Source organism: Cucurbita pepo, chromosome 12, assembly GCF_057944985.1.
Source record: "Cucurbita pepo subsp. pepo isolate OVF chromosome 12, ASM5794498v1, whole genome shotgun sequence".
Lineage (NCBI taxonomy): Eukaryota > Viridiplantae > Streptophyta > Magnoliopsida > Cucurbitales > Cucurbitaceae > Cucurbita > Cucurbita pepo.
This window is the reverse complement of record NC_141809.1, coordinates 10,962,249-10,980,485: the sequence shown is the minus strand read 5'-3', so window position 1 is coordinate 10,980,485 and position 18,237 is coordinate 10,962,249. Positions and strand designations below refer to the sequence as shown.

At 37.4% G+C, this 18,237-nt stretch overlaps 3 protein-coding genes across 6 annotated transcripts; 1 reads left to right on the top strand and 2 right to left on the bottom strand.

Moving 5' to 3' along the window:
• Positions 1–4,635, bottom strand: LOC111807714 (Tetratricopeptide repeat (TPR)-like superfamily protein). Of its 4 annotated transcripts, XM_087129017.1 has the most exons (5): positions 1,555–4,635; positions 1,112–1,433; positions 571–674; positions 375–479; positions 1–283 (listed from the first exon to the last, which is right to left on the bottom strand). In XM_087129017.1, exons 1-2 carry the CDS (start codon positions 4,564–4,566, stop codon positions 1,395–1,397), a joined length of 3,051 nt encoding a protein of 1,016 aa, XP_086985143.1. In that variant the 5' UTR covers positions 4,567–4,635; the 3' UTR covers positions 1–283; positions 375–479; positions 571–674; positions 1,112–1,394. The 4 variants fall into 4 exon arrangements, with proteins under 4 accessions (XP_086985143.1, XP_086985142.1, XP_023549324.2 ...); XM_087129016.1 differs by lacking the exon at positions 571–674; XM_023693556.2 differs by lacking the exon at positions 571–674 and having other exon boundaries at positions 1,112–1,430.
• Positions 4,636–11,891: 7,256 nt separating this feature from the next.
• Positions 11,892–16,060, top strand: LOC111806915 (uncharacterized). The gene is made up of 11 exons (XM_023692438.2): positions 11,892–12,411; positions 12,594–12,688; positions 13,547–13,604; positions 13,736–13,930; positions 14,015–14,091; positions 14,184–14,266; positions 14,352–14,403; positions 14,476–14,544; positions 14,621–14,707; positions 14,786–14,847; positions 15,384–16,060. The coding sequence occupies exons 1-11, from the start codon at positions 12,294–12,296 to the stop codon at positions 15,508–15,510; spliced, it is 1,023 nt and encodes a 340-aa protein (XP_023548206.2). The 5' UTR covers positions 11,892–12,293; the 3' UTR covers positions 15,511–16,060.
• Positions 16,061–16,722, bottom strand: LOC111806916 (histone H3.2). The gene has a single exon (XM_023692439.2). It carries the CDS (start codon positions 16,652–16,654, stop codon positions 16,244–16,246), a length of 411 nt encoding a protein of 136 aa, XP_023548207.2. The 5' UTR covers positions 16,655–16,722; the 3' UTR covers positions 16,061–16,243.
• Between the last annotated feature and the right edge of the window lie 1,515 nt (positions 16,723–18,237).

Here is an 18,237-nt window from a genome sequence, read left to right as displayed (position 1 = left end):
TACTCTAAAACTAAGGGATTTGATTATTAATCAGAATCTCAATTTTGTTGTACACACCGACTCTGTATGCCTATTTGTATTATTAGCCTTAGATTAATTTTGGCTTTTCAAATATATGAAACTCCTATGAATCAATCAGTGAATTAAGAAGAAAAGTGAGAAAAACAGGGCATAGATCTTATCTTCCAACATGATTCAACAAATAAAGGAGCAGAGCAAATCCTCTGTTCTTCTATTTTGCCTCCTCCAGATTTTCTTTCAGAATGGCCCTTTGAATCACAACCTGAAAGCACACACAAACATAGATATATAGATATCATTCATTTATCAACAAAAACTGCTCCAGGAGGGGAAAGAAACAACATAAAATTGACCTTTCAACGTAGGGCTCAGGGGGGAAACCAACTGCAGAAAATCAGCAACAGCTCCAATGCGCACAAGCTCATCATCCTGTTCGCAGTTCAATTCCTTCAAATAATCTGAAGACAGAATGGGGGGAATGTTACCAACTTACTTACCAACAATTCAAGGCTGCTCAACAATATAAAGAACAAAAATTGGCATACTGACTCGACGCCATGACTCGTGACAGAAGTATAATGCTGAGGGCAGCTACAATCTTATATTGCCATGTTCTGTTTTTCATTTGGTGCAGAACTAAATCATGAACACTCCTAGCAGCCATAATTACAACACAAGTGGAACATTGAACCAATAAAATAACAAAACGCATACTGAATGCCACAGATCATAGAACATCTACGAACCCCTAATCACAGAAATAAATTCTAGTACCGAGTTCCAAGCGCAAGGAGGAGATTAAGTCCTATTTTGATACTTAAACTTGTATGCTTATTTCATTTTGGAATTTTCGATCTTTCAGTTTTAGCGCCTGAACTCCGCCAAGCCACTTCCATTCGTAGTTTCTTGAGTTGAATCGGGTTGAGGGACGTAGAAAGGACTAAAATCAAATATTTAAAAGTATAGTGATCAAAATAAAATAAGAATAAAACTTTAGATGCCAAAATGGTATTCAAACCTAAGCAAATGGATGGTATAATGTTAGGAACCACTCATAGAAGAAAATTCAATCAGAAATATGTATTCTTACCCCTTCTCCTAAGTCCGGACCCCGAATAACGCAAAGCTAACAGATTTCCGTCCAACTTCTTCCGACTCACAGGCAATATCAGAGGAATCAAATCTGTCCATAGCTGCAATAGTTCTTCATGGGTCGCATAACTTCAAGGGTTTTCTTGAGTGCATGGTAGAACCCTCCAAAATGGTTGCCACTGCTGAATTATTGAGCACACTCTCGGAGGCATTCATATAATCCACGGGCAGAGAACCAAAGAAAAAAAAGAAAAAAGAAAGATACAGCTGCACAAATCTCTTCAAGATGCATCTTCTCGTTGCAACCAATTGATATCCTGCTATATGAAAATATTTTTGTGTTGAGGTCGGGAGATTCGAACTTAAGAAACTATTTGAACAACACAACAAAAGAAACACATTTTAAAAGTTAAAAGAAATCAGAGTGGTCAAGACACATACCATTTGACATATGCTATCTGACAACTGGAGTGCTTCTTCCCACCTGCTAACCTTGACGAGCCCCATAATAAGGTCGACAAATGTACCAAGATCTGGAATAACACCCTGTCTTATCATATCATTATATAACTCGAACGCCTGATCAATCTTCATTGCCTTAGAAAAGCTGTAAATCAAAGTTGTGTACATATTTTTCTTAGCAGCCATAGACATTGAAGCTGATATAACCTCTTTGTGGAGCTCCAGTGCCACTTCCAGTCTTCCTGCCTTAACAAAGTTATCAATCAAAACCCTGTACAGCAGAATAATTGGGGTAGCATCATTCTTTTCCACTTCCTCTAAGAGCCCGAGAGAGAGAATGAACTCCCGGTTATAGCCTTCAACAACCTTACAGTAGCTCGATACATGTTTCGGCCAGTATGTTTGTTTCATTTCATCCAAAAGTGCATAGGCCTCATCTAAACGGCCAGAAGCACAGCAATGGTTGATCAACACGGTGTAGGTGACAAAATTCGGAGAACAGCCTTTCGAGCTCATTTCCCTGAAAAGCTCGAGGCATTTGTCAACTTTACCAGCTTTCCCAAAGCCATCAATCATTGCAGTGTAGGTCACAACATTTGGTTTACATCCCTTCTCTTCCATCATCAACATAAGTTTATAAGCTTCATCTGTCTTTGCCACTTTACAAAGTCCATCAATCATCTCTGTGTAGATAACAACATTAGGAGCACAAGAATTCTCTAACATTTTGGACAACACTTTCAATACGAGATCTAGACGCTTATCCTTGAACAATCTATCGATAAGAGAGCTATAAGTATAGACATTAGGGTTATACCCACGCTCTACCATCTTAACAAACACCTCTTGGGCTTCATCCAACTTTGCAGCCTTACAAAAGCCATCAATAAGTGCATCATATACAATGTTGTTTGGTTCACAGCCTTCCGAAAACATCGTTTCCAATAAGTCACACGCATCTTTGACTTTATGAGCCTTGCATAAACCATCCACCAAAGCTCCATACGTAACAACATTAGGCTTTTCAGACACGTTATTTTCTGTTTTAAAATACATATCGACATCAGGAATGTCTGCATCACCTCTCATTCTTGCATAAATCTGGCAAGCTTTTTCTATATTCCCTGATTTACTATACCCATCAATTAAAGCTGTATATGTAATAACATTAGGAATACAACCCTTGGCTATCATTACCTCAAAAAGTTCATTAGCGACCGAAACCTTCTTAGCCTTAAGATATGCATGGATGAGGGTTGTATAAGTCACCACGGTAGGTTCACAGCCATCTCTTACCATTTCGTCTAGCCAATTGTGAGCTTGTTGAATGAGGCCAGCTTTCGAAAAACAATCAATTAAAATTGTGTATGTATAAACATCAGGAACCATACCAGCCCCTTTCATTTCTTTAAATAGCAAAAAGGCATTTTCTACCCTTGAGGCATTACACATAAAACCTATCACTTCAGAATATGTAGATGTATCAGGAATGAAACCATTACCCATCATTTCATGGATTACTTTATACGCTTCCTCGAATTTCCCAAAGCCGCAAAGGCATCGAGCAAAGCTTACAATATTGACCTTATTTAGAACAGTTCCGGAAGAACACATCTCGTTGTACGCTTTCTCAGCCAACGCAAATGTAATTGGCCCAGGTAATTCTTTACCGTTACAAATACCGCCAATGAAGATATTGTAAACCACATAGCCAGGTTTGCATTCACATTTTTCCATTTTCTTAAGCAACTTATAAGCATACGAAAAATCGCCTGATTTGCAATAAGCATGAACAAGAGAATTAAATATCGTATAAGTCGGGAAACAGCCTTCTGCAATCATCATGCTTAGAATCCTCTTACATCGACCCAACTGTTTTTTATTCAAACAGCCACAAAGCAAGATCTTATAAGTCTGAGCATTAGGGATGCAAGAACTCGACCGCATCCTGTTCAAAAAATCCATAGCTTCTTCAAAAAACGAAGCGTCGCACAGTCCAGATATCATCTTCGTATAAAGAATCGTATTAGGGACAAAATCTTCTTTCTCAATTAACAAGAGGGCCTCTCTCCATTTTCCCACTTTGCAGAGAGCTTGGGCAAAAAGACCAAGAGTAAACTCATCCATATTGAATCCTAACTCTGACATTTCTCTATGAACCAAATAAGCAGTGTCCAACTTATCTGCTCTAAGAAAGACTTGAATTAAAGCATTATAAGTTAACCGGGTAGGCTTGTATCCAAAGTCCTTAAGCCTCCCGAGCTCTTCCAATGCTACATTCCAAAACCCATTTCGACAACACTTCCTAATCAACACATTAAGCAACTTCCCAAGCACCTCTTTGTCATCATCCTTAATTTCCCGAAGAAACTTCTCGGGTACTCGATCATAGCTACCACATTCATAAACATCTAACAACGCATTGTACACTGACGCAGTATGATTGTAACCAATTTGTCGACCAGCCCATAAAAAGAATTTGACACACAATTCAGGATTTCTCAAAAGACCCAAAATCTCAACCACCAAATCCGGATTCAAATTCTGCCTAAACCGCCTAAGTAATCTTTGGGTTTTGTCCCCGAACCCATCATCACTATTACGAATTGTATCTAAAATCGAAATGGCATCGTTTGAAATGTTACCAGACTTGAGCGTCGGCTCTGAAGAAGGCGAGTCGGCATGAGAATCCAATAACGAATCACGCAGCAAAGAGAGTTCTGGGGCCGAAAAGCATTCGGCACGCGAACCCTCAGACGGAAGCGACTCGTCCGGATCAACCAATCCTTGGAGATCGTCCGGAGAAGTGGAGAAGTGGGCAATGGAGGAGGAAGGCGTTGGGCGATATAGAGTGATGTTAGCGAGGGCAGCTCTGAAAGAATCAGAGTATACCGGAAATGGGTGAAAGGAGAAGATGGGGTTGGATCTAATTGGGGATGAAATTAAGGAGAGTGAGAGAAAGTGGAGGGATTTGAGCCCCCTTCTGCTCATTACGCGCAGCGGAGAACTTGGATATGAGATAGTAGGCCGCTGGGGTTTTTGGAGGGTTTATTCAGGAAACGGAAAAACTATAATCATGTGGAAGGCTAGCAGTTTTTTTTTTTTTTTTTTTTTTTTTTTTTTTTTTTTTTTAAATCTTTCTTAAAAGGTTGGGATCGGATTGGATTGATTGATTTTTTTTTACCCAACCCATAGTTCGAGTCGGTTGGATTGACAACCCGAACCCAACCCGTCACCCAACCTTCTATTTTCAGTTGGGTTGTCGAGTTGTCAAAAAAAATTAAGTTTTATTTATCCACAATTTATAATTATTCGGATACCATCTTACCTAAAATATATTAAAAAGTTCACACACAAACACAAATCAATTATAATAATTATAAAAAAAAAAACAACAAGTCAAAATTGTAACAACCCAAAATTATAACATATTAACAAAACTAAATACAGACATTTCTTGTAACATATTAACATAGTTCAACATTATCATAAAACTAAAAACACCTAAATACCACATTTCTTGAGAATTGGTTAAACTATAAAAATATAATGATAGATCATGAAATTAAATAAATAATATAAATGATTAGGTATATAACAAAAATAAAAATACTAATACAACAAAATAATATAAAAGAAATTAAACAAAATAATAATTTAAAAAATGTATATCGTCCAACTCAGGCGTGAGTGTCCTTAGAGAAGGCAAGGTACCACTCTAATAAATCTATTAATACAAAAAAATTCTTAATATAATTTATATATTTTTATTTGGCTTAGGTTAACTCGAAGGTTTTATCCACACATCCAAAACCGAATTGATTCAGTTTGGATTCAGGAAAATGAACCCAACCCTACCCGAAATGTTAATCCAACCCAACCCAACTCTTATAATTCGGGTTGGGTTGGTCAAAGTTGTCGGGTTGTCGGGTAACTTTTATTTGTTAAACTAAAAGAAATTTAAAAATACTTCTTATTGTTACCCTTTTATCTTTTTTTTTTTTTAATTTCAAAAATATTTAAAAGTTTTGTTAGTGTCATTTCAAAAATAATTAATTGCTATCAAAAATAAATTTTAGTAAATAAGTAATTCCTTTATTTAATAATTTATTTGACAACATATTCTATATATATTTTTTAAAAATTATTACTGATTTATTATAACTAAATAATTATTTTATTTAGTTTAGGTTTAAAAAAATAAATAAATATGTCTAATTTTGCATTACCATAATCATGCGAACATATCAAACATTACATCTTTACGGTGTCAAAATCAATCTATCACATGCCTCATTTAACTAAACCAGTTATTATTTTTAAATAACATACCTGACGGTGACGGTATATTTGCTGAAGGACCATAGAAATATGTTGGGCCTACATCGTAGGCCGATCTACGTAACCTAAAAACCTAGGGCTTTAATATCAACTATAACGCCCCTAATTCTCTTGCCCTAAATTAGTGACGTCAACATATGCATGCTTTAAATAATTTAAGTGGCGAAAATTCATAATTAAATATTTAATATGAAGCCATGGACTTGCACATTTAGTTCAAAGACGAGAAGTTTTAAATAAAATAGTCTTTTAACATGAAATATGAAGCAATCACCTATCAACCACAAATGAAAATTGATGCATACGACTGCCCTATCTTGACTTCTATGGTCATTCCAGTATTCACTGTCATACGTGTATTTGAGCTTTACTTTTACTTGAAAAATATAAGTGACCGCAGTATTAGGGTTAGTGATGCAATCATACACATAACGTGATGTGACCTATCCTTAAAAACCGTAACATGGTCTTTGATTCTTTCCAGTTTTGGGTAGGGTTGGATGTGTAGTACTTCCCCACACGTGACCCACACACGCACACATGGACCAACAGATAGGCTCGTATACAAGCCCCCTGGACCTGACTTCATCGGGCACAACACATTGCATGTCACCAGATGCCACAGAAAAGGAAAGCCCCACATGATATCATGGCGAACATAAATATTGAAGATACGCGTTCGTACTAACATAACTTAACAAGGAAGTATCCCGATAAACATGACATACATACATGCATGAGATCCTCATGAATTACATTCATAGTATTGATACTCAAGGCGAGGCACAGGTCTTAGGTCGACGTGTGGATTAGGTTTCTATGTTCGATCTGGGCTTGGGTCTCGAGCGGTGGGTTGTTGGGTCATGGATATTGCAATGGCATGACCTACCCAAAACAGAAACCAAAAGCTAAAATCCGACCTTACTGTTCGTCTTCCTCGCCCGATAGGTACCGAGAATGAGAGCTTCGATTTTCCTTCATCTCCAGCGACACGTTTTGTGTCTGATTCCACTACCCACGGCAACCGAGAAGGTTCTAGTGGTCTACTACATCCACTACAACGTTGAAGTTACCTCAGAAAGGAAAGATTCACGTTGTGTGTGAGATTCGCCGGTGGTTCACGTGAATGGCTTGTCGTGGAAGTTGGTGGCCAAAGTTGTCTCGTGGCCGTCGATCGAAGAGAGAGAAAGTTGGGGATTGAGAAAGAGGAAGAAGAAGGGGGGAGAAGAAAGAATTTGATCTTTTTACTTATCTAATAATAATACCTAAAAAACAAGAAATTCTCGGGATAAGTAACCCTACTATTGGAGTCAAAAAAATACAATCACATGCAATACGGTGGGACTTATCCTTTCACCAAAATATTATGGCATGATCTTTGGCTCCGCTTTCTAGTCCAGGCAGGATTGGATGTGTAGTACTTCGAACCCACGACTCATGCACGCGCATGTGGACCCACTAGGAAGACTTGTATAAGTATCCCTAGGCCTAGCTCGAGCACACACTCATACAACCAAACACCATGAAGGGAAATGGTTCACATAGTATCATGACGAACATAAATATCGTAAGGTACGCATCCATATTAATCATAACGGGGAAGTATTCCAATGCATGTGATATATATAAATGCATGAGGTCCCATATCTTAAAATCATGGCATAAGTTTATGATACAAGTAATGCCTCCATTCATTCATAACATAACGATTCTATGAAACATGTATATGCAATGCTTATGATTCCTCAACATGGTATAAACATATTGTAGCATAACTTATAACATGATATAGCTTAACATAGTCTACACAGCATAACATAGCATAACGTAACATGGTAGGTCATGGCATAATATAACATAACACAGTATGACATATGTCAAACAATCATAGTCATGACATGGGTAGGGGCCATGAGGAACGTGTCATCATACGTCATACGGTTCGTCCAACCAAGCCAACGGTGAAGTCATTTACTTAATTGGCCTAAGCCGAAATCACTAATTTGTTCCTCGAAGTCAACTCAAGGTCAACGACTTTGGGTTAGAATATATTAACGAGCTTAACTCATCTAAAGATACCGAATAATCCTATTTTTTTAGCTCAAATAATTTAAACTGAACGAACATGGGTTGTACTAACTCCAAAATGGTAGAAAAGGTCCCAAAAATTCAATTTGAGCCATCTAAGCCGAAGAAATTGAGCCAAAGCTACCAAGTGAACTGCGAAGCCAAGAAGCCACATGTTTGGAGAGTCGGATGGGAGTGAGTTGAGGCGCTAGAGTTGACTTGAGTCGACGCACAAATCACGAACCAAATGGTAGCTCAACAGTGGATCGTGAACCAGGCGTCAAGTTGAGGCTGTTGGGTTTTATGTCCTAAAACTCATAGTTTGTAAACAAAGATATATTCTATTTTCAATAAAGTTATTATTGATGTTTATTCAGTAAAAATTGTTATTGAATAAAGTGAACTTTACGATCATTAATCTAAATTCAATAAACTAAGAACACTCTGGCTATAGTATGATTACTTGAACTATATGTAGAGACATAAGAGTGGATCAAGTTCAAGTATATAGTCAAAAATGATCTATAGTATAAGGATAAGGCTGAGTACCTTATTCTGGGGACACTATGGATGCGGCCCACTTTTGTATATGATATAAACAATGTGATCACTAAATTGTGCATGTGGAGACATGTGAGTGGGGGCATCCTATGCAATGAGTATTGCATAAGATCGGACCATGAAGAAAACTACTCTCACTTTATAAAGTCGTTTACTGTTGAGACTGATTTTCTTTTCATTCGATAACCTAGGTAACTCGGTTTTAATCCTGAGCTAACCATGAACTCCTGTTTATTCGGAATTATCCTTAGATTTGCATGGGTGAGAGTGGCTCTAGTTCGCCGACTCAACAGGCCTCCCATTTCAGGGGTAAGAATTGGTGAATGGCTGGGGACGTGGGGTGCAAGACGGAATTCACTCCTACCCACTTTTAGGGATAGAAGAAAGGTAGTTCCCTTAAGCACTGACTCCAGGTCTTGAACAAGGGGCCCCACCCTCTCATTGGCCTGAGAGTGATTCGGTTTACTGGTTGGACCATAAACCAATTGTTCATTAGAGGATCAGTGAGACATAAGAAACAAGAAGTAACTTCAGGGGTAAAACGGTAAATTGACCCAACTCTAGTTACGAACAACCTGTGAAGGATCGACTTACTAATCATGGTTATATCAGATGGACAGAAATATATCTATAGTGAGGGGAGTGCAACTACTAGGCTATAGTGGAGTGTCCTAGTAGTTAACGAATGTTGGTTAACCAGGTTAATGAGTTTAATCGGTTAATCTTGGATCGTTGGAGCCCATGATCTATAGGTCCATTAGGTCCCTTTGCTAGCTCATATCGGACTAAACCATAGAACAGTGTGACGAGTGAGTTCGAAGTGTTCGAATTCAAATTAGGGAATATGCGTTACATATATACGATATATTTAACTGCAATTTTGTTTTATTTACGAATTAAACGAAAAGAGAGAATCTGAGATATTTAAATAAGATTTAAATATCTTAATCAATTATGTGTTGGAATTGATTGGGATTGACATTTGAATTAATATTAAATATTAATTAAATAGTTTAATTAATCATTTAATGTTACTTTAATTTGAAATTCATTATTCAAATTAATTGTTGAATTAAAATGAAGAAAGTCAAAATGTTGACTTTCATCTAATGGAAAAATCAATGTGAGTGGAATTTTGAGGTGTCAAAATTTGGTTTAACCAAACTTGCATGTTTGCGAAATAAACCCCACAAGTATGAGTGGAATTTTGAGTGTCAAAATTTGGTTAACTCAAACATGCATGCTTGCCACATAATCCGAAACATTTGAGTGGAATTTTAAGTGTCAAAATTTGGTGATCTCAAGTTTGTATGAACATGCAAACTTGACTCTTTAAATAGAGTGATCATGATACTTGGAAGGGATTCTTCATCTTGATGAAAAACCTTGAGAAAAACCTCTCACAAACACTCTCTTTCACATATACAAAATCTCTCCCAAGTTTAGTCACTCACCGGATTCCACAATCTCGTTCTAAGGCCGAAGGATAGTGGAGAAGACACTAGTGGTGGTTCGAAACCGGTTCGTGAGGCAAAAAGAGTTTGAACTACAAAAGGTTAGTATTTAAACTCATTAAGTTTTAATACTTATGAACATGCTAGTTATTTACAATAATTGATGTTCTAAAAGTGTCTAAGATCCAAATTACTTCCGCATGTGTTATATTAACACCATCAGAGGCATGGGTTGTCGAGTCATGGTTCGAGTTGTATCGTCTCGAGTTTTGGATTGGGTAAGTAGTTTGAGGCTCTAGGTCGAATATAGGGTCAATAGGTCAGTTTGGGTTTTGGACCGCGGGTTTGGGCTGGCATGATGATGGGTTGAACGCATGAAGGTTACAACCCAAACCAACTAAATATTACAGAAAAGGAAGAGTTTAGAATTTCAACTTATCCCAATTAGTTTTTTCTACATCGATCTCTATTTTACCAACCAAATCTACCGAACATTGAGAAGTTTGGTGAGTATTCTCAAATAGATCAACTTTTAGTCAAAGGAATAATTATTTATAATAAAATGGAATTTAAAAAAGTGACGTCAATTTAAGTAATCTATGAGAAATCGATCCCTCTTTTACCCACCAAATCTACAGAACATTGAGAAGTTGGTGAATATTCTCAAATTGATCAACTTTTAGTCGAAGGAATAATTATTTTATTTACGATAAAATGGAATTTGAGAAAGTGACCGAGATTCGATTTCATTCAACGGTTGATTCAAAGAACAGCGCTTAGCCCCCCCGCTCATCAATTTAAGTAGCATATGAGAAGTCGATCTCTCTTTTACCTTTTGTGTACCTTTCATCGAGTAATCATGTCACATATATTCCTTGCATAAGTCCAATCGTAGCCATTAAAAGTATCAATTTTTCGTATGTAGTATGATTGACGCTCTACGAGGCCATCTTCAAATTAAATCATTAATTCGACCAAACAATGTTGATACTATTCCTTCTCAAAAGGCTGATATACACATTGTGCGGCTAATACCCCAACTTTTGGCATGATATGCGCCGTTGCGCTGCGCCTTCAACTCATCTCCCCCACTCATAGTGCCCAAAAGACCCCAAAAAAAAAAAAAAAAAAAATTTAATCTTTTTTTAGTACGCCCCTAAATATTTTAAAAACTTTGGGTGGATAATAATTTAGAGTGATGTATTTCATTTCCACATCCAGGATGATTTGTTCTCCTCCCCAACCAATGTGGGACATCACAATCCACCCCCCTTCGGGACCTAGCGTCCTCGCTGGCACTCGTTCCTTTATCCAATCGATGTGGAACCGGGCCTAGCATCCTTACTAGCACACCGCCTCATGTCTACCCCCTTCGATGACTGGCTCTGATACCATTTCTCGATTTGTGCATGTCATCCTTTTGAGACTATATAAAGTTATCGGATGTCCCCGTAATATTTATAATTACAGTCATTTTGAGACTATATAAAGTTACGTAAGTTATTTTTGTAAAAGAGATTTGAAAAATGTAGTAAACAGATCATTTGTGCTTTCTTTTTAGCCAATGAATTACTTATATATTTAGCCTCAAAATTTTGAATTTTTTTTTTCCAATTTTGGAACTAAACTTATCAATTATCATTCAGAAAGTTATCTGTTTAGGTCGAGTTTTCACCCAACAAAAAATAATAATAAATAATAAATAAATAAATAAGAATTAATATTTGAAATTTTGATGCGCTTTCACGGGACCATTAGAATCAAAAGTCAAAAACGGAAATCCGATCCATTAATATTTGTCGCAAAATTCCAAAAATTCAATTCCCACTTCTGAATTGCAACCCTTTTCGTCCCGTCGCTTCCAATTCTTGAATTATTAAGTTCTTCCATCTCATACCCAATTGTGTTCGTAACGTCTATATATATATATATATATATACAGAGTGGAGTTAAGAACCAAAATTCCCTTTTCCTTTTCCTTTTCCATCTACAGCTCCCAAAATCAGCATAAATTCTAGAATTCAGATGCTCATTCGCATTCAAACGCCGGTAATCACTCGTGTTCATATTGCCAACTCTTCTCATCTCTCGATTTCCACGCCGCATCTGTTGTTGTTTACCGAATTCTATTCTGTTCCTTCTTTCTCAGTACTTCAAATCCTTGGATTCCGAATGAGAACTGAATCGATTGTTCTTCAGTTGGGTCTGTAATCGGTTCTTCAATCTGGATTCCTGTTCTCTGGATTGTGCGATTTATCTGTTCTAATCTTGTTTGAGCGTCGAAACGAGACGATAATGAGGAGTTTCAAGGATTTTTGCACGAAGAAGACTCTAATCGGTCTTGGGTTGGGACAATTTTTGTCTCTTCTTATCACTTCCACTGGATTTGCGTCCTCTGAACTCGCTAAAAGAGGTGCATTCTTCGTGTTTTTCTGCATCTTGTTCTTGTTTATGGTTTTTTTAATTGAATTTGCATGTGCTATTTTGAGTTGGGAATATGAGGATTCAATGTATTTTAATTACTTTTGGTTTAAACTTCATGTACTTTAGCTTAATCGTTTTGATTTAGTGGTAACACTTAATCCTATTGTGCAGGAATTAATGCACCAACATCACAGTCCTTTATAAACTACGTCCTTTTGGCTATTGTCTATGGAAGTATAGTACTCTATCGTAGAAAGGCACTCAAGGTGATTGTGATACTTGTTTATTTGATATCTTTTAAACTGATTGAATGAGTACCCCTTGAAATTTGATGGTTGATGGAGTAAGAAGTTAAGCAATTGAATGTTTGTCATGTTGTTGATGAAGTTTTTCAGGCGATCTAGCCTCACTTCCTACACAACTACAACCTTGTTTAGTTAGATGGCTAAAGGTGGCTGTTACTGTGCCATAATGTTTAGTTGCTGAATTAGAGATGTGAAGTGTTGTGAGATCTTATGTCTATTGGAGAGGGGAACGAAACATTCTTTTAAGAGTGTGGAAACCTCTCCTTAGTAGCTGGGTCCCGACAGGGGTGGATTGCGAGATCCCACATTGGTTGGAGAGAGGAACGAAACATTCTTTATATCATAGCAGTTGGGACTCGAAGAGGGTGGATTGTGAGATCCAACATCGGTTGGAGAGGAGAACGAAACATTCTTTGTAAAGGTGTGGAAACCTCTTCCTAGAAGCTGAGCCCCGAGGAGGGTGGATTGTGAAATCCCACATCGGTTGGAGAGGAGAACGAAACATTTTTTATAAGGGTGTGGAAGCCTCTCTCTAGCAGCTGGGTCCCGGGGGGTGGATTGTGAGATCCCACATCCATTGGGGAGGAGAACGAAACATTCTTTATAAAGGTGTGGAAACCTCTCTCTAGCAAACGCGTTTTAAAAACCTTGAGGGGAAGCTCGAAAGGGAAAGTCCAAAGACGACAATATCTGCTAGTAATGGACTTGGGCCGTTACAAGTGTGTGTGATCTTACTCATAATTGTTGAACTTGGCTTGATAATAGAAATTTCTATTGCATGCGTGAATTTCTTACTTGTCTCCTTTCTAAATCTTTCAGGCAAAATGGTACTTCTACATACCTTTAGGATTGGTAGATGTAGAAGCCAACTACCTTGGTATGGATAATTTTATATCTTTGAGAAATATACAAACAAAGCTTTATAAACATGATGAAACTAAGAACCTTCTGGTTTGTAGCTTCATAAAACTATGCCTAAATGTTTGATAATTCGAAACTGAGATGCAGTTGTGAAGGCATATCAATACACATCTTTAACAAGCGTGATGCTGCTGGATTGTTGGACAATCCCTTGTGTGATGCTGCTCACCTGGATATTCCTAAAAACAAAATACAGATTCAGGAAGATAGGCGGTGTTGTCGTGTGTGTCGCTGGCCTCGTCATGGTTATCTTTTCTGATGTTCATGCTGGCGACCGAGCTGGTAACGACACAAGCCCCTTTATGCCCTCTACCCCCCAAATTGATATTTGCTTGTATTCACGTGCACCAATAATATGAGTTGCAGGAGGAAGCAGCCCACTTAAAGGGGATGCTCTTGTTATAGCTGGTGCTACCCTTTATGCTGTTACCAATGTCAGCGAGGTAAGGCTGCAACTATGCACTAGCATTTTCCTTTTTACCTTACAATTGCTCTGAACACTTGGTAAATGTCAAAATTTCACTGTCTGGTGAAGGAATTTCTGGTGAAGAATGCTGACAGAGTTGAGCTAATGGCGATGTTGGGTAGCTTCGGTGCCATCATCAGTGCTATCCAAATGTAACCTTAGATTTATGTCTGTCTCAATTGTTTCTGAAACTCGCATTTTTCGCTGTTCTTATGTTTCCCTTGATGGTTTCTTTAGAAGCATAATCGAGCGCAAGGAGTTACGATCCATTCGATGGACTGCAGAAGCAGTAAGCTTTCTGTCTCTTAATCTCTCCTAGAATTTGATACTCCAATGTGTAGCAAATTGTTTGTTGTTTCAGGCCATTCCTTTTGCTGGATTCTCTGTGGCTATGTTTTTTTTCTACTCGCTTGTCCCTGTATTACTTCAGGTATGTTGCTATTGATGAACACATTGAATGAACTGTGAAGTTGGCAATTTGGTTCTGAACATATATACTTTCACAGATCAGTGGATCCACAATGTTGAACCTGTCCTTACTCACCTCGGACATGTGGTCTGTTGTGATTCGTGTCGTCGCGTATCATGAGAAGGTCTGTGATCACTTGGTTTTTTGTGTTCATGTGTCGTATTGGGTGTTTTGTATGTCTAAATCGAGTCGGTTTCTGCAGGTTGATTGGCTTTACTATTTGGCCTTTGCTGCTGTTATCATTGGACTCATTACATATTCAGTGTATGTTATCTCTATCATTCTGCATTCTTTTTACGTTACATTTCCTGGAAAGTGCTCACTAGGGAAGTTTTATTGTAGTGTTCTTAGATGGATGATTACCTGCATGATGGTTGCTGATGAATTTCTTATATTTCGGGTTGTGTTAGATGTATATTGTAATATAGTATGAGAATCACCATCTTAGCCACTACAATAATGTAACGGACCAACCTACCACTAGTAGATATTGTCTTATTTGGGCTTTCCCTCAAAGTTTTTAAAATATGTCTGTTAGGGAAAGATTTTCACGCCCTTATAAAGAATGTTTCGTTCTACTCTTCAATTGATGTGGGATCTCGCAAATAATGTATTTTATTGTCCTTTCTTTCATGTAAGTGATCATTGCTTGAGCGTTTTTTGACCGATGCTACGTAAACCATTATTGCATTTGCCCTTGAGGATTGAGAATCGTATTTGTAGTTTTTACACTTGTAAAAGGTACTGTAATTCATGGTTATGTTGCTCTTTCCTACCTGAACTCGAATCTCTAAATGCAGGGGTGAGAGAGAAGAAGAAGAAGATCGACGTCGAACTAACGTTGATGTAGAAGCCGAGCATGACAAACGTCCATACAAGGAATGTCCACCGGAAAACTGGGTACTAGGAACAGCAGGCAGCAGTTAGAAGATCTGAGAGGGTAGAAAAAATGAAAATCTTAGGAGAAATAAGTAGTGTGGTTCCTAGGATGGATTAGAAAAGAAGTATTTAGAGTTATACTGATTTTTTGTTGCCTTTTGATGGGCACTCATTCTCCAATAATAAAATACGAAAGTTTTGAAATAAGTTAATCACTAGTAGATAATGTTTACTAATGTTTCCTTTAACTCATTTTGATTCGTAACTCTCAAACCTCAAACCAAGCTAAGATCTCAATTTCATTGGGTATAAATTGTTGAATGTAATTGAAGATCACAACAAGCATCTCGTTGGAAATCGAATGCAGACACCACTATGGCTCAACTCAGATCAACTAGTACGTTCAAGCCATTGCAATAGACATTTAGACCACTGAGCATGTAATAACTAGATTACATAATTAGGATGTGAGCAAGGCTCAATGTGGTCAGGTAGAAGATAATCTTCTGAAGCTTACTAGATTTTGAGCATCATGAGTTTTGACAATTATTGATCCCATCTTGGTAGGAGCAACAAAAATCCACAGAAACCAAAAGAGTTACCTAAATCACATGCTCCATTTGATCACATAATTAGGATTTTCATATCAAATATATTCTCAATTTGATCTTAGAGAGAAAATCCACAGAAGCAAAAGCAAAACAGATACAGACTAACTAAACGTGGATTCTACATTTCAAATTCCCTCACATACACCATTAATCGAAAACTTCACAGCTCTCTAAGCTCTCTCACCTCTAATCCGCCTGGCCAATTGAATATCCTTGGGCATAATCGTGACTCTCTTAGCATGAATCGCACACAGGTTAGTATCTTCGAACAATCCGACGAGGTAAGCCTCCGCCGCCTCCTGCAGCGCCGCAACGGCGCTACTCTGGAATCGGAGATCGGTCTTGAAATCCTGAGCGATTTCTCTAACCAGCCGCTGGAACGGAAGCTTTCGGATAAGAAGCTCGGTGCTCTTCTGATACTTCCTGATCTCCCTCAGCGCAACAGTCCCTGGACGAAATCTGTGCGGCTTCTTAACTCCTCCGGTCGCCGGAGCCGATTTCCGAGCAGCCTTCGTCGCCAATTGCTTGCGAGGAGCCTTACCGCCGGTGGACTTTCGGGCTGTTTGCTTTGTGCGAGCCATTGACGCGTCGTAGGAGATTAAACTTCTTAGAGAAAACGTAAATGTGAATGATATTTTGATGCTGAAGACTGGGAGAGACGAGTATTTATAGGAGACTACGGGGAGTATGGAGGGTGATTTTGGACGGTCGATTGGAGTTTGTATTGACGGTTGAGATCTGTTTTAGAATCAATCACGCGGATCGCGATCCAGACTTTTGGCGGACGAAAATTTGGGAGGGGGGAACCAAAACTACAAAAATGATTTGTTTTGGCGCCATGGTTTTTTTTGGGATTTTTTTTTTTTTAAAAGTTACATTTTAAATTATAAATTGTATGAATATTTAGATAATTATTTAGTCATTAAATATTCATTTAAAATCTCTTAAATCAAATTATATATATATATACATATATAATTATTTCTAAATAAGTATAGAAATAATATAGTGTAAAGCAAAAAAATATATATATAGATAAAAAAATAAAAATTAAAAAAATGTTTTTTTTTTTTTTTTTTTTTTTTTTTTTTTTTTTTGTACAATTAGCTATTCTCCTGGGACATGGTCACATTACTTAAAGATGCAATGACTTATGCTTACCTGATGGCTCGGTATTCTCCTGTGACATGGTCATGTGACCTACTACTTACTTCTTAAGAGTAAAGACTATCCCCACAAACCAACCCGAGTGCTTCTAACATGTTTTGTCATCACTCACATGCATCCTAGGAAAATTCATAGGAAATCACCTAACATAGAATTGCTCCAGCTCCAGCTAAAGAAAGGTACACCTTATTGGTGTAAATAGTGACTTTCAATTCTTTTGAACCTTTATTATTCATTCTATCTTCATGATCACTCTAATTCATATGTAATCTCGGTTGTTTCATATACCCCTCCTTTACTCAGGTGTCACATGCCCCCATGCTTAAGATTTAGAATCCATATTCGACACTTGATGGCCTCGACATTCTCTTGCATCCCTTACGACATTGTTACATTACCTACTCCTCACTTTTAAAGACCGAAGACTATCCCACAGACCCACACAGTTCCTTCCAACATGATTTGTCTTCACTCACAGTATCCCAAGAAAATTTATAGGAGCTCATCCAACATAGAATTGCTCCCGTTAAAGAACACTTAACCATAGAGTTCCTATGATTGAGCCACTGAAAAAGAAAGGTCTACCTAATTGGTATAAGTACGGACTTTCAATTCTTTTGAGCTTTTCTTAATCATCTTATCCTTAAGAACATTCTCATTTGGATAAAAAAATTTCCAATATATACAAACAAACAAAATTACATAGACATGTCATATTAGGATTTATATTAGGGCTCCTAATTAATTATTTAGGGTTAATAATAATTTTGATTATTTTACTCCCAATTTAATTTTGTCCCCAGTATGAAAATTTTATTAGTGCAATTCGGAACATTATATAGTCGACATATACGAGTATCATGTTTAAATAATAACCTAAATGGTCTATAGTATATGAATAAGGTTATGTGCATTTACCTAATATCACTGCTGATACGATCCATTTGTACAAATAATTTGATTCAAATCGTTCATGTAAAGACATATGAGTGGAAAT

Coding starts and splice junctions, on each gene's coding strand:
- LOC111807714 (XM_087129017.1), bottom strand. CDS start 4,566: ATGAGCAGAAGGGGGCTCAAATCCCTCCACTTTCTCTCACTCTCCTTA. Junction 1,434..1,554: donor CAGATAGCATATGTCAAATG/GTATGTGTCTTG, acceptor ATTTTCATATAG/CAGGATATCAATTGGTTGCA.
- LOC111806915 (XM_023692438.2), top strand. CDS start 12,294: ATGAGGAGTTTCAAGGATTTTTGCACGAAGAAGACTCTAATCGGTCTT. Junction 14,708..14,785: donor TCGTCGCGTATCATGAGAAG/GTCTGTGATCAC, acceptor CGGTTTCTGCAG/GTTGATTGGCTTTACTATTT. Junction 14,848..15,383: donor GGACTCATTACATATTCAGT/GTATGTTATCTC, acceptor CTCTAAATGCAG/GGGTGAGAGAGAAGAAGAAG.
- LOC111806916 (XM_023692439.2), bottom strand. CDS start 16,654: ATGGCTCGCACAAAGCAAACAGCCCGAAAGTCCACCGGCGGTAAGGCT.